The 15,955-nt window shown below is 42.4% G+C and overlaps 1 protein-coding gene across 3 annotated transcripts in view; it reads left to right on the top strand.

Annotated features, from left to right (window-relative positions):
* Ica1 (islet cell autoantigen 1) overlaps positions 1 to 15,955 on the top strand; it is a 136,922-nt gene that overhangs the window by 98,953 nt on the left and 22,014 nt on the right. For 2 of the 3 annotated variants that reach the window (XM_021164674.1, XM_021164673.2), the window contains exons 9-10: positions 11,582 to 11,676; positions 13,530 to 13,576. In XM_021164674.1, the coding sequence (XP_021020333.1) occupies positions 11,582 to 11,676; positions 13,530 to 13,576 (142 nt within the window). Of the gene's footprint in view, positions 1 to 10,841; positions 10,941 to 11,581; positions 11,677 to 13,529; positions 13,577 to 15,955 lie in introns of those variants that run through there. The other variant, XM_029478827.1, reaches the window with a different exon arrangement.

Here is a 15,955-nt window from a genome sequence, read left to right as displayed (position 1 = left end):
AACATCAAAACAGTACCCCTCTCTCTGCTGTAAAAACATCTCTGACTTTAAATGTTTATAAGTCACCTAAAAATCTGCAAAAATATTGTGATAGAAACCTTCAAAGATGTTGCCTGAATGAAGGTCTCAAGAAGGACCCAGGAGTGTGTGCTTGTCCTGAGCTGTACCCATGCTGACTCTAGGAAGGATGCCTAGCCATAGAGTTGGTCCTCACAGTCCCTACCTTGCTCACTGACATACTGCAGGGCGAATGCATCCTTAATATGCACTGTTTCTCTCGTCAACTATACAACCTTACTAGGATAGGGAGGCTTTTCATTTCTTATGCTTCCTGGATGTCTGTCATCCAGCCAAATGTCTGCACAGTCAGCAAGCAGCCCTCAGCCCTCGTCACACTGGCTGGGTTACTGTTGGAAGCAGCTGCAATTCTTCTCTGTGATTTACTGATGTTTTCAGCAACTTAGGAAGTATCCCTCCCAACCAAGGAAGCTTAGTTAAAATTACTACCTACAGTTCTTACCCTGGCCCGAGCAGATCAACCTTCCCTTCCATGGGCACTTCCTGGGCATCGTAACAGTTCGTTCTGCTGTTAGTGCCGGTCTTTCGTTTCCATTTTCATAGGATTAAGGACTGAACCTAGGACCTCGTGCATGCTAGAAAAATACTGCTAACCTGCCCACATGGTTGAATTTGCATCTAGTAACCAAAGGTTACCTGTCTTGTAAAACATAATTTGGCCAGGAAGTCAAATGAAATGTCTTTTTCCTCAAATATAATTTAAGAAGACTCATGTTCGAGTTTATTGTGTATAAGTGACATGAGAGTGCCACAAGCATGGAAGAACGTGAGTCCTGTCCTCCTGGGCTGAGGAAACTGTGACTCCAAGATACATGTCATGCTGTTCACCCTGCAGCAAAGGCTGTGCTGCTTACGTTAGAGGGTTACTGAGCAAGAATTTAGTGACAGATTGACACTTGTGATTTGGGACATAATTACAAATATTTTGCACAGACAGCTCACTATTACCTTTTATATCCTTCATCTTCCCTTAGGTTATAGTTTAAATAACAATGCATAGCTTATTTGTAATATAATCTTGTAGGATAAATACATCTCTTAAAGTATGATGGTGTTACAGTCAAAGTAAGAATAAGTGTCCACAAACCCATCAAATAGGCTGGTTTTTTTTTTTCATTAGCCTCGAGAATGATGCTGATCTAGGCTTCCAGGGATGACATATTAGAAATTCAAGCTGATAGATAATTATGTGGGCTCCCATTGGACATAATGAGATCCTGTTATACACAGGTCATTATGTTTTTATAGATAGATGCACTATGTATCAAATTGTATGCCAGGAAACATGAAGATGAAACCCATTAGTTCCCTATGTGCCCTGTTTAAGGATGATGATGCTGTTTAAATATCCAGAAATCTTCTACCGATAGCCTTTTAAAACATGTGGCCTGTAGTTACATAAATTCATATGTCATCCAACCAATTTTCAAACCTATAATTTTAGAAAGGCCTTCTCTATTGATAAAGGATATTTTGGAATTTAAATAAGTGTCTTCAGGATTAATTTGTCCTCCAGGTTGACGTAAGCAAATGGCCCCTTAAGATGCCTTTTGGGATTCTGACTGGAAAGAAAACGTTGTCTTAGGAGAGGACTGCCAAGCTCTGCTAATGAAAAGCGGGCCATTTGTTTCCTTTGCTTCAGGGTGTGTTCTGAGTGTGTTGGTAATTGTGCCGTTGCAGCTGTATTTCCTGACTATTAGTTTTCTGCTTGATGAAGGATGATAATTAATGTGTTAAACACTCCGCGTGTCCTGTTGGATAGAGAGATTCTCTTACAGCAGAAGTATGAGGCTGCACCTCGTGCCCTGCAAATTCTCATGAAGCTTTACCTAAGAGATATAATGAGACTCACTATAAAAATGAGTCTCCACTTCATACATCTTCCAAAATATTCAAGTCATCACTGATTTAGACTGTTTCGTGGAAGTGCTTCATGGGACAGCTAACACTGTTTTGGTCCAGGCCCGACGTGAGTATAGTGATTCTTTCTTGGGGAGGGCATAGAATCGTTTCAACTTAAGGATACATTTTAGCATTCAATATTATGGAAAATTTAGCTTTGAAATGTAATCTTATGAAACTGTAAAACTGATCATTCCAGTGCCTCCAACTTAAAACAGAAGCATTCTAAGTGGTTGCCAGTAAAAGGCGAGTTTTCCCTCGCTTCTGTTTTCAAACACAAACACTTACTGGTTCATTAAAATGTTAGTAAACATGCATAGTTTGTACGAATTATCTATCATCAGTGTATTAATTGTATGTTTATCCCAAATCTGGGAGCATCCCTCACATGGCAGGAATTATCACCTTCGGGAGACAGGCAGAAAATGTCACATGCTGGATCTGGAAAGCGTTGTCCCTCTTTGGGGGGAGCAATTTGGGCTCAGAGCTTAAAGCATTTTAAAGAAACGAAATGAAATGATGTCTTTTTAGGAGAGAAGTGCTTGTCTTAAGTTTCCAGCCCTTAGATGTGGTTGTTCGCTTCATCCTTCCAGGATATCACTTGTACATTTCTCCATGGATCCAGGGCAGGCGACAGCCACAGAGGAGTCAAGTGGCTTTTCCCTGGATCATCTACAGTTCCATTTGCATCAATTGCCATTCCTTCTCTATCCGGTGTTCTGGTAGTGGGTAGAGTTGGGCATTTTTATAGGGATATTAGGGTAAGGACTGGGCCCTTTACAACATGGACACGTACTTCTGAAGACTGGTTGAAGGCCAGCATGCCCCTCTTCTCATGTTTGCATTACAGGGCTGTCTGAGTTGCTGTTCAATTCTTTAAAACAGACTCTTTTTTTTTTTTTTTTTTTTTTTGGTTTTTCAAGACAGGGTTTCTCTGTATTGCCCTGGCTGTCCTGGAGCTCACTTTGTAGACCAGGCTGGCCTCGAACTCAGAAATCTGCCTGCCTCTGCCTCCCGAGTGCTGGGATTAAAGGTGTGCGCCACCATGCCCGGCCAAGCTTAAACCACTATGACTTTCAACTCACAATCCTCCTACTTTGGTCTCCCAAGTGCTAGGTTATAGGTGTGTGTGATCCTGCCACATTTGTTTTTTAACTTTTCTCTGAGCCAGTGTTTCACGAGGCTGTCCCAGTTTACCTGAAATCATTTCTCCTCACATGTAGCACACTCTGGAGTGTGTTCTTGTTTTTGAAGCCATCAGAGTGCTTGGGTTTAACAGAGATGGTCAGTTGTGGAGTAGAGCCCTTTGGCACACTTCATTTCAGTGGTTTTGGAAGAAACAGAGGATTTTTTTTTCCACTTTGCTCTTCATATTCTCGGATTGTATGAGAAAGTACATAAAAGCACAGGAAGCAAAGGTGGTAGTGGAGGAATTGATTTTGCTGCTGATGGTGGTGGTGGTACAAGTGAGGTGGTAGAAGAGGCTGTGAATGTGAAGAATATGTTGGTGTTGCTGTGGGTGTTGACTAACACAGTAGTAGAGGAATTGCTGATGCTGATGATGGTTGGTGTGGATGTTAGTGATTAAAATGTTAGCAGGGTTCCTGGTGTTGAACTGATGGGAGAGATGTGGGGAAGGTAGTCCTGGTAATAATGGTGCTGGCAGGGAGGGTCATATCAGCAGTCGTTGTGATGGAGATAGAAGTCCTCCAGTAAGTAAGACCTCCAGCAACACTAGTGGTGATGCTGGAGATGGACTTACTAAGAATTCTACAGTGGAACCAGAAGTCAGTCATGGACAGCACATTGGAAGAAAATTGCTAGGTCTAGCAGTCCAGTTTCAGTTATTACCGTTTTCATCCCAGACTGTTGGGTTTCCCAACAAGACTCACAGGCAAGGGTGTCAATAGGAAATCTTAGCAGGCTTCAACCTGGGGCTCACATAGCCCACTCCCTCCCTGGTTTCACTGAACATCTGGCAGTTCCATTTCCAAACCTGTCCTTCAACCCCACAGGCCTTGATTGGCTCTCAAATAATTCCCACCAGGGACAGAAGAGCCAGAAAGTCATGAGGGTGTGCCATCTCTTCAACCAAGCTGGCTCTAACCAATGCAAATTGGCTTTGTAACTTACTCTTGACCTGGGCCAAGATTCACCTCTAGGGAACCTGAACTTAAAAACTCAACACCAAGCATGTTCAAAAATAACCATTGGAACAGCCACGGTCGTTCCTTCCTTCTCTCTGGGGTGTGGGTCCCAGCACTGGGGAATGAAACGTCATTCTGGAGACCAAAATACTCCTAGCTTTCAAAAGACCAAAACATCCTTTTCTGAATTTTGTTTTTCTCAAATTCATATGCCTAGCAGCCTCCTTCCACCCACCTTCACATTTCTCAGCTAATCATCTGAGCATTTACCAGCGGGCCACATGGCTCTGTAGTTACTTGCTTTGAAAATAATGCCATAATAGTTTTTATGAAAATTGGGTAAATATCTCTGCAATGCTATTTTAGTTAACAGTCCCAACAAGGCAATTACTCGTGGCGAGCATCCAGAATATCCTTTTAGACTTTCAAGTTTTGCTCTCAGGGTACTTAGCAAAGCTTTTTCCTTGGTTTTTTTTTTTGTTTGTTTGTTTGTTTGTTTTGTTTTTCTTTTTCTTTCTTTTTTTCCCCCCAAACTGTTCCAGGCCAGATCCTTGGCAAGAACAGGTTTGGAGGGATATCTCAGTCACTGGGGAGGAGGGAATGGATGAGCTAACCAGGACCACTACTGAAATCCGATCTAGGCAAGGCAGAGTTTTGTCTGTCCTTTGCTGTCTCTGCCTTATGGTGATTGGCATTATTTCTCCCTGGCAGCTGGTCACTTGGGCTCTCCTCACAGCAGCCTAGGTCTTCTCCTGCCCCCGTTCCTTCTTCCCGAACTTCTCTTTGCCAGACAAGAAAAAAAAATATTCCCAGTGTATAGTTTTTCTGTGCCAGACACTTGCTATGAAATAATGCCTAGGAATGTTCTCATATGATGTGTGTGAGTCTTAAATGTACCAGGGATGGGATTGCAATCAATAACACTGTTAGGTTCAGCATTAACATGTAGAAAATGTCTGTGTTTTATTTAACCCTCAAATTATCTTCAGAGCACTTGAGTATGTCCAATCTTATTCTCAGGTTTCAAATGAAACTGGAGCCCAGAGACAGCTAGTAATTTGCCCAAGGCTCTGTGCATGTGCACTAGATCTGGGAACAGCAGAGTTCAGGCTTTTACCACCCTGCTATGAACCACTTCCCACGGGCACTTTTGGCTGTGAGGCAGGTGGGCAGGAAAGAGCAGAAATGCTACCTTTAAAAAGTACAGCCATAGCTTCCAATTAACAGTCATACTTTGAAGTTTTCTCTTGTGGGTGAAAACAGTAATTTATGTGGCAGCCCCTCAAATATCTGGGAACATGGGAGTCCTCTTTAAGAAAGTGGAGTGGAGTCCTCACCACTTCTCATTAAAGGGGAAGTTGAGTAAATGTCCTACACTTGGTTGTTCAAGACATTTCCTTAAGTTGTGCAACTGTAAAGATAGATTCAGATGTAGTGTCTGTCTGTGGCTGAATGGCCAGAAGCAGGTTACCTCATCTCATGGAGCCTGCACTTCCATGTCAGCAGACAAGGGATGTTTCTGAGGCCACTTGAAGCTGGAGAGTGTGAACTTGGAGTGTAGAACACAGGACTGAAGGCATTAGCCTCGCTTTAGACCAGTGGCTCACAACCTTCCTAATGCTGAGACCCTTCAGGAGTGTTCCTCATGGTGTGGTAACCCCCAACCATAAAATTATTTCTAGTGCTGCTTCATAACTGCTATGAATAAATTAACTCATGAATTTATGTAATTCATAAATGTTATGGATTGTAATGTAAAATATCTGTATTTTCCAAAGGTCTTTGGTGACCCCAGTTGAAAGGGTCCATTGATAACCCCCCACCCATAGGGGTCTGGACCCACAGGTTGAGAAATAACTCTTCAGGGTCCTGACAAGAATGGTTTGTAGTGTTTGGTACTGTAGATTCTCTCAGTTTGGCCTTACCCTGCTCCCTTCATTGACACTTGGCACTATCTCCATGTTCTGGTGGGTAAACTGAGGCCCGAGAATGACGAGAACCGTGTTCATGTCCAAGCACTGCTCGATATAAATCCAAGGACCCCCTCTTCCCAGCACTGTGATGGCTTCCCACAAACAAGTCCCAGCGCTACTTTAAAGCATAAGATTATGTCTTTTGATGGTGATTTTTTTTTCCCTCCAGCTTTACTTTGGCCTGTTGTTCTGCAGTGCAGTTGAAAATTGTCTCTAGTACTAGATTAATATGGTGTCATTTGTACATGGTGGGGGATGTTTGTGGTGGGGAAGAGGAGGACATATGTTCTAAATGTTCATGAATTGCATGGCTGGTACACATCATGTCCTCTGCTTTTTAATTTCTCATGTGGTACTAATTATATAAACACAAACATACACACACACACCCAGCTGAAGGCAGCATCTTTTGACCATGCAAAACTATTTTAAGTGCTTTTGTTTCCTTTTCCTGACAACTGTTTGGCACCTCTGTATGCATACAGTGTAATTAATGGAGAGTAGAGTAAGAAAATGAAGTGTCTAATTAAGGACGACAGGAAATGTTACCCAGTTGTGTAAGGTGGGCCTCAGTCTGAGTTCTTAGAACTGGCTGCTGGCCCTTTGTCTGAGGAATTTGTTTTGTTGAGTCGTTTTGCTTTCTTTCAGATGCATGTTGCTGCTGCCTTTATTTTCCTAATACAGGAAGTAGTAATTCCCTTTATTATATTAAGCTGTTTCCTTTTTAAGGCAGGTTTTTTTTTTTTTTTTTTTTTTTTTTTGCGAGCCGGGTCTGCACATTTTCTTTGTCACGCTGATCTTCTATATTGTGTGTGTGCTTCCTGAAGCCATTTGTGCATTGATGGAAGCTATTAGCCTGTTGCTGCAGCCTGGCCAGGGACAGGTTACTCAGTCTGCAGACACCCTTTCATCCACAAAGTTGCTTTCAGTCAGCCGAGGGATGCTGGCCACTGCTGAGAGGCAGTGATGCCCACAGACAGTTTGAGGGAAGGGCTGACTGGGATGAGGCTTAGAAGCACGTGTTTTAGAGTTTTCTTTTCTGGCCATGGGTTCAAATGTGACTCCGTAGGCCAGCGGTTGGAAGTGGTTCTGTCTGATGGGTAGCTCTTCATATGCAGCCCCCACACCTTTCTTGTTCGTTTTGCCAGAACATGGATTCCTGTCACTCAGAAAATGCTGTCACTTCTGCAGGGACTGTTAGGGGCAAGTGGTTTTTTAACTGGGTTGTGGGACTTCAAAATAATCAGAAAAGTTCATTTCTAGCATCCCTAGCCCTTAGCAACCCCGACTGTCTCCTCCCTCCCTGCTGACCTTGTTTGAGGCAGGAAATTATTCTCTATTCCACAGAATGGCACGCTTTTGACAATCACACAATAAACTAAATTTCAGGTGGGCTTAGGACGTGAGCTTTCAGTCTTTCCGTTAGAGGCTCCCTTCAGTGCGTGCCGTCTTTCCTCAGAAACAAGCTTCTTTCGTGGTTCTGCTGTTTCGCCTTTTTGATTTTTGCTTTGTTTGATCTCCAAGTCTTATGTTAGCAAGCCCACTGTCAGTGTTCAAAAAACGATTGTTCTGATGTGTGCATAACTCTGTGGACATGTTATAAATCTTTGACTTACAACTTTAGAATGTTTGAATCCTGTGGCATGTGGATTGTATTTCAGGTAAGCAGGTATGTGTGTGAATACGTCTTCCTTCATTCAAAATTCTCAAAGTGAATAAACAAGCTGATATGTTTACATTAATTTTCCTTATGGTGTTCTATGCCTTTTCATCGCTTTCCTCTGAGCCTTTACATTGCTTAGTTGAATAGATGTAATTGTTAATGGTGAGCATTACATTAATTTTTTTAATCAACAAGTATGAATTTTAGCATTTGCCAGGCTTCAAAAGCAAAATTATAGGCATAATAGTAATGTAGGATGAGAAGAGCATTGTCACAGGAATTATTAATAGTAAATTAAAGTAGCAATTGGAACTGCAGCCATTCTGTTGGGAACACACAATAGTGTCTTAAGTGTGACTGTGGTGACAGGGAGCCAACAATTGAGTCCCTGCTAATGGCCCAACAGGGGAAAGGCTTGAAAAGAGGCAAGGAATGGTTTACATTACAAAGGGATTGTCTGAGGGCTGCTCCAGTGTGGTCAGGAGGGGAGGTTGGCTGGAGACAGGAGGGATGATAGCCATGGAACTGTCAAGGGCATCTTGGGGGTTTAGACAGGGGCTGTGGCAGCTAGACGCAGCTCACTGAAGCAGACATGTCCATGGCCTGCCCAAAGTTGATTGACAAAAAGGAAACACAATGAGGAGATAATTGAGCGAACCAGGAGGCCTGGACAAGTGTCACGGGATCTAAAAGTGAATCCTGGGAGCATTGGCTGAAAGTACTCCAGCCTTCACTCTAATCAGAACTGAAGCATTCTAGGGAGAATACAGCTGCTGAGAGACAGAAAGAGAGAGATGCCGTGATTGGCAAATGTATGGAAGAGAGTATGTCCTTGACATCTGATGAACTCCCGTTTGTGGTTACAAAACTCTAATGCACATACACACACTCACACACATGTGACACACACACACACATGTTCACACACACATTTTCTCATACTACTTTTACTGGATTTTTTTTTGTATGTATGTATGTATGTATGTATGTATGTACAACAAAACTTTCTAGAACACAATCTGCATCCACTGTCGCATTTGCTTTCACCCTGTCCGTTGTAGCATTTTCCCCTCACGGTCCAGGCCGCAGCACACAATGATCCTGTGCTGTGTGTAGTTGTCATGCATAGAGAGACAGCACAAATTAGGCGAGATGGCCAATGTCACAGCAAATGCTCTCCCCTGGGAGACACTGCTGGCCACATTATGGGGGTCTCCTAAGACGTCCATTCTTGCCAGTCACAGCATGGCCCCAGTGACTTCTCCACACAGGCTGAAGTATTCTTACCTTTGGGCCTTCTTACTCAAGCTTCTCATTGAGCTGTATGTGGTGGCTGGTTCCTTCATGTCATTTACTCTCAGCTGAAGTGCCATCTCTGTGAGAGGACATCACATTCACTGAATTAACGATCTCATTGTCTTGTCTCCCTGTTTAAATGATCTGCCCGGGCATCTCACTTACTGATAATTTTTCTTTTGACTGACATCCAAAATATCCCAAACACCATCTTACACATGGTTGACACTCCAAAAATATTTTTCAAATGAAGGTACCAATTTAACATCCAGAGACAGGGAGTCATTAAAAAATAGTAATAAATAATAAATAAATAAATCTTAAAAGGGACTGGAGAGATGGCTCAGTGAATAAGAGCACTGACTGCTCTTTCAGAGGTCCTAAGTTCAAGCCACCAGTTCAAGCCAGCTTGCTGCCTCACAACCATCTGTAATGAGACCCAGTGCCCTCCTCTGGTGTGTCTGAAGATAGCTACAGTGTATTTGTATACATAAAATTTAAAAAAAATCTTAAAAATAATGCCAATGCTGTATAGGCAGACTTTATGTAATGAAGTGCTTCAGAACTTAAATTAAGAGACACAGACTCAACAAAGAGACCCCATGGCTATGGGTAAAGGCACTTGCTGGCAAACTTCACAAGCTGGGTTTGATCTCTGGAACCCATGCGGTGCAAGGAGAGAACTGTTTCCACAAGTTGTCCTCTGCTCTACACACACGTACCATGGCAACACCCCACATACAAAATCAATAAATGCTTAAAACAAAACTAAAAGGCCATAACCCTACATAAGAATATTGATGAGTTGGATGCACATTCATATATTTTAACTTAGCATTAAATGTTTGCAACATGTAAAATACTTTATAGTTTCAACTCTAATCTATTTTTATACAGGAATTGTGTTGGTACAAAGTATCTATAAAAAGACACACACTGATCGGACTGTTAACACAACTTGGCATCAGAAGGACATTCTTAAATCTGGAGTGCCCAGTGAAGTTGTGTAGAAAGTAGCAGTAATTGATATGGGCTTTGAAAGGACTCAGGATTTCTGAAGGCAAGCAACCAGGAAAAACAAAGATAGAACAGGAACAATAAGCACATGGGAGACAGACCCTGAGGAGGCAGCCCCAGCTGAATAGAGAGCTTGTGCTTTGCAGATAGTGGGAAGCAGCAGAGAGACTGGAGGTAGCCTAGCATTTGGGATGACTTAAAATCAAGCAGAGAGAGAGAGAGAGAGTGAGGGAGAGAGAGAGAGAGAGAGAGAGAGAGATTTAGATTAGGAGTGGCAAGAAATAAGGAGCGATTATAACGTCTTGAGGACAAAGGCAGCATGATGACATTGGTATTTTCGGAAAATTACTCAGTATAGGGAGCGAGGTGAGGCTGGCAGTTGGGGGTGAAACACCAGTATCCATCTGGTGTCCATGGCAGACTCCAAAGTCGGCCTCAGCTATGCTTTGCCTGGACACAGCCTTAGAGCATCTTCACCCAGGCCTCCAGTCAGCCATCACTAATCGATCCGCATTGGCCCTGAAGCCTGCCTGCCTCCCTCTGTGTGTCACCGTGGAGAAAAGAACACAAGAGCCAGGGTAGAAAGGCAGGGAGGCACAGAGGATGAGAGCCTGGACTTTAGCAGTTCTGAGAAAGCTAAATATATTGAGAGATTCCTTTTGTGCTTGTAGGTTTGTATTTTAATTAGGGCCCAAAATAGAACTCTTTTTTGTATAAGTCATTATTCATAGTTAAAGAAACATTTGCTTTGCTTTCTCTTTCTAGGTCTCTGCTACTGGTGTGCAGTTTGTAAGAAGTTGCTCCTTTATAACAACAACAACAAAACTTTCCTTAAATGTTTAATAAACCTTTAAAACAGTAACTCTAGCAAATGATGTGCCAAAAAAAGACTCTTGACTGTTTTTAATCTACACAGACTTAGAGACACCTGCTGTGTCCTTTTGTAGGAATTAAAGATACTATTCTGTTTTTTGGAATATATATGTGCGTGTGTGTGTGTGTGTGTGTGTATAGATACATACACAAAGATACATTTGTTGTTGTCTGCTGTTTTTAAAGATGGTTTTTCAGTTGCAAAATAGCAAAATTAAAAATAAAATGCAGTTGTCTCAACTTTGGTGGAATCTTATACTATGTCAGAGTGTGGACTTCAGCGGAAAGAATAGTGTTTATCTTAGCTGCATGCTGAAGTTGGAAAGTGAAGTTGACAGGAACCGAAAGGCCTTTTCTGGATAGCTTATCACAAAGGGGAGAACATAAATCCAGTGGCAAATCACCCCTCCCTTATGAGCTGTAATCCTTGGATCTGTCTGAGAGCACTGCTGCTTTACCGGTGAAACCTTTTCCTGCGTACTTAACTGGGACAACCTCCTCAAAGTCCCGGCTCTGAGGGTGGTTATAGGCACTGACAGCAGGTGAGTATTTTTACTAATGATTTTTCTTTAACATTCTTTTCTTTTTCTTTTTTTCTTTTTTTCCCTGCCTACCTGTGGCTTATGATCAAGAGCTTACAAGACCCCATGAAAAAACTAGTTGAGAAAGAAGGGAAGAAGAACTCCCGGAGGGAAAACCGGGAGGCTGTGGCACCGGAGCCGAGGCAGTAAGTCCCAGGCTATTTCCTCTTGATAGACATTTTCTTCCAATAGGAAATGAGGGCAGCACCATCCTCCTCATGCCAAGCTCAGGTGAGGCCACTGACTGGAGGGGGTCACCCATGTCCTCGCTATGCTATTCCCTTGTGAGGAGTTTACTGGCAAGACAAGGCAAGTGTCCCCATACTGTGAGCTCCATGTCCTCTCTGGTTTCTGGTTATGACCCCCATTTGTCATTAACACTCACAAGATATCCTAGGCAGGGAAATCCACCACCTTTTCTCTTCTAGAAGTCTATGGCTTAAGAGATTGCTTGTCTGTGCATGTAAGTGTGTTGGGTTGTGACTCTCTTCTTCCTTCGCTGCTCTGCCTTTATTCTCTCTCTTGTCTGAAGCAGAGAAAAGCCCAGAGAGTAGGAAGTGTCTCCCCTGCCTCTGTGTTTTGCCTTTTCTTATTTAGAACCACCAAGGTGAATTTGCACCACGTGATCCCTAGTGTCCCACAGGGAGGAGGATCTTTGAACACGTGGCAATGTCTGTAAAGATGAACAGTGGTCACTCTGAACTGCCTGACCTGGGAAAGCACAGGAAGAAATATTCCCCCGCTCTATTCCTCCTCTGCACACCTCCAAAGCTTAGACAGCTTTATAGACAGGTTGACGTTTTCATTGTAGTTCTAAGAAAGTTTCTGATGTGTCGGATGTGTAGTTAGCCTCATAGAAATATTTGCTCCCAACATTAGCTGCTTTTGCGTCTTAACAAAAATCCTGGAAATTTTCTCTGGTACAGAACACAGACAAGTTTTCACTGTTGCACAGACCACAGGCTGCAATCTGGATCCACACAATCGCCTCCTGGTAAGGGGCATCTGGTAACTGCCTGTGCTATGCTGGCACAGTGCAGGGGCTCTCTATGGTACCCCTTCTCAACACTGACCATCTGAGCATTTGTCTACCCATGTCCACATTGTGTGGTGGACAGAGTGGGGCTCGGAAAGGGCAAGGTACTCTACTGAGCCCCATTAGAAGCCATGCCCAGAGCAAATCCCAAAAGAATCTTCCCTTTACCATATAAGCTAATGCAGCCCATGCAGTCCAAATACAGCACGAGCTGCAGCAGAAGCGATCGATCGACAGTCTCTGGAGGTGTTGACTTTCACCAAGCTCAGATTTCTCAAGTGTCTTAGGACTTCTCTGAAAACTCAAGACGTATACTAGTCACTTGTTTAAATAGCAGTGAAAAGTGAAATTTTAGAAGGATTTTTGTTCAGAAGTAGCAGATAAAAGTGAGCCACAGCACAAGAAAGAACCAAATAAATGAGTGTCGGTGGTGGGGAGTCTGCCTGGAAGTCACAGGAAGAGCCGTTCCGATGAGCAAGTGTGCCTCTGGGTTTGGGAGTGACTCTGCCTTATGCCTTCTGTGTAGTTTACTGTCTCTTTTTTTAGCTGCAGGAGTCAGGATTAACCATTGTCTAACCATCCCTTTCTATGGTTTTTCCCACTGGTAACTATGTGAGTGTATGGCAGTTATCCCTAACTGCCTGTCAAGATGTTTATGTGTGTGCCTTATAGTGAAGCCATATTCTTGCACGAAGATGCTATTGAATGATACAGAGTACAAGCAATGTTATTTCTTCCTCAGAAAATATATGCCATACAAATGACCCCCCTCTCCCTCTCTCTACTCCCAACCAGTATGTGTGTGTGCGCGCGCGTGCGTGTGTGTGTGTGTGTGTGTGTGTGTGTGTGTGTGTGTGTGTGTGTTGCTGTCAGTGAAGCAATAGATATTGCACTGAAGATAGAGCTATCCCATAAACATAAATTTGCAGAATGGTGTAAAATCAACATTCTTTTTATTTTAAGGTTAATTTCTTTGGAGGATGAGCACAAAGATTCATCTACTTATAAGAGTAAGTTTTAATTTCCATTTAAATTGCTTCACAGACACTGTTTCAATGCACAACACTCAACTTGTTTGTTCTTTTTTGCAAAATTTCCTTTTGGCTTTCTTTTCTGTCTTGAGAAAAGACTGTATTAATTGGCTTCCTGTAGTGACCGTTATTGATGATGCCCTTAAGCAGTACATAATATATTTCAAGATGGCCAGAAAATGCTACTGTAAGTGACTTTAGCCCCTCCAAGTAAGTGGAACCTAGCAGACAGCTGTTTCTTTCTAGGAGATAACATTTCTGAACAGGCCTGAGTAGTCTTGGTACAGTCTTGAGATCATATCCTAGGTGTGGTCATTGCTGATTTCCTGGTGGGTGTTCCTCATTGTTGGAGATAGGAGAGCTCAGATTTTGCCCTACCAGGTGAATTCTCAGGCCATGTTAAGGCTTGGTGCCAACTACCTTAAGGTAAACTGAAGCCTACCTTAGGAGGAGGGTTGCACAAGGGGAGAACCCTTGCTGCCAGGGTTTCTGTTGGCTCCTTACCATAAAGATACAGAGTCCTAGACCTTTTCTTCTGCTCTGTTCTTCGATTCATCTTTCCCATTTCTTCTTCACTCCATTCCTCACTTCTGGCTTTCCCTTCCTCTTTCTACAACCATTGGCCACGACTACGGCCCCCATCTTTACCCCTTCCTCTTCTATTTTCAACTGCCTTTCAGCAGAGAATAGAAAATAGCAAAACAAAGAACAGGGAAGTGTGATCCGTGCCTCTAATCCATCTGTGCTTGGGAGGTGGAGGCAAGAGCATTGGAAAGAAATTAAAGGTCATCTTCAGATATATATTTCACACATATATGTATATATACATACATATAAATGTATATGTATATACATATTCATACATATACATAAGTAAATATTGTCTTAGTCCGCCTGGACTCAATAAGACCTAGTCTTTAAAATCTAAAGCAAGCTTGCTCTTTTGTTCCCCGCTCTTGACTTCCCTCATGTTCCCTTTTGCATATGTGCTTCACAGGCCACAGGGCTTGGCCGTGTCCACATCAGGAGGTATTTGCTAACAAGACTTGTATTCCCAGCACAGCACAACACAGGGCTCCAGCAGCCAGCATTACACACCACACATAGCCAGATCTTTCTGAAACGAGGCTCACAGTCAACAGATGAAGCAGATAGTAGCATCTGCTCGCATCTCCAGCTGTAGCATTATTGGTGAAAGCTACCTGGGAGAAGGCCAGCCCTCTGCGTGTATGAGATACACAGGCCTCACTTAATTGAAGCAATTGGGGGACAAGCTAAGGTCATATACTATTGTAAGACTTGCCAAAGGAAAAGGAATAGCCTGAGAGGAATGAGTCAGGAAGGACCAGGCCATGTCACAAAAGCAAAATTCTAGAGTCTGAGGGGAAGTAAGTGGGAGAAAGGTGGGGCCTGATTGTGTAGCCTTAAAGGGCTGTCTGTGTTGATCTAGATTTCCTGCCTCAGTGTTCCTCAGTGAACCTATGGCATGCACCATCAATGTTGTATGGAATGAAGGTCACTGAGCAGAACACATTTAGTTCTTTGGAAAAGAATATAAACTCCAGTTTATTATATTCATATAAAAGTCAAATCTATATAGCTTATATACAATTTGTGTAATATGTGACTATGCAGAAGAAAATGCAAATTTTCTTTTCCTCATATAGTTTAATTGGATGTGATATTTGCATAATATTTTGAGATTGTAAATCTATTATAATGAAGTGGTGTCTGTCTTTTATTCTGAGACCTGTAGAAGGTCTGGTGAGCATACAAACAAACTGAGTTTGAGGCTTGTCTGTCATGTGTATATGCATGTACATATATCTATGCTTTGCTTCTTATTGTGAGCTGCAGCTAGTTCACAGCATAAATCGAGTTCAGACCACAGAGGTCTCCCATGTTTCTTTGTCCCCACATAACTTTTCACTGTCCACATGTTACACCAGAGAGGTATATTTGTGTAATCAGTGAATCTTAATAGATGTATCCTTATTGCTCCAAGTTCAGAGTATGTACAATGTTCACTTCTAGTGTTCTATATTTGATGGGTCTTAGAAATATGAAATGAAATGTATTTTCTATTAAAACATCATCCTAAATATTATTACTGATTCCAGGTCTTCTGTCCACTACCTATTCCTCTCCTTACCCGGCAAGCATGCCCTTAGTATCCACTGGTCTTTTCCCGATCTCTGCAGCTTTTCTCAGACTTTGGAAGTACTAGGTTTAAAGTCTTAAACAAAATGATTCTTTATTGAGTAGTCTTTCTTTTTATCTTAACCAGACCCATATGGCTAAAATGTATTAGTGATACCAAGTAACAGTCAATCACTTAAGTCATTTATTTTTCCATGA

Source organism: Mus caroli, chromosome 6 (genome assembly GCF_900094665.2).
Source record: "Mus caroli chromosome 6, CAROLI_EIJ_v1.1, whole genome shotgun sequence".
NCBI classification, from domain to species: domain Eukaryota; kingdom Metazoa; phylum Chordata; class Mammalia; order Rodentia; family Muridae; genus Mus; species Mus caroli.
Note: the sequence above shows the minus strand (reverse complement) of the source record. Positions and strands in the feature narration are given on the sequence as shown.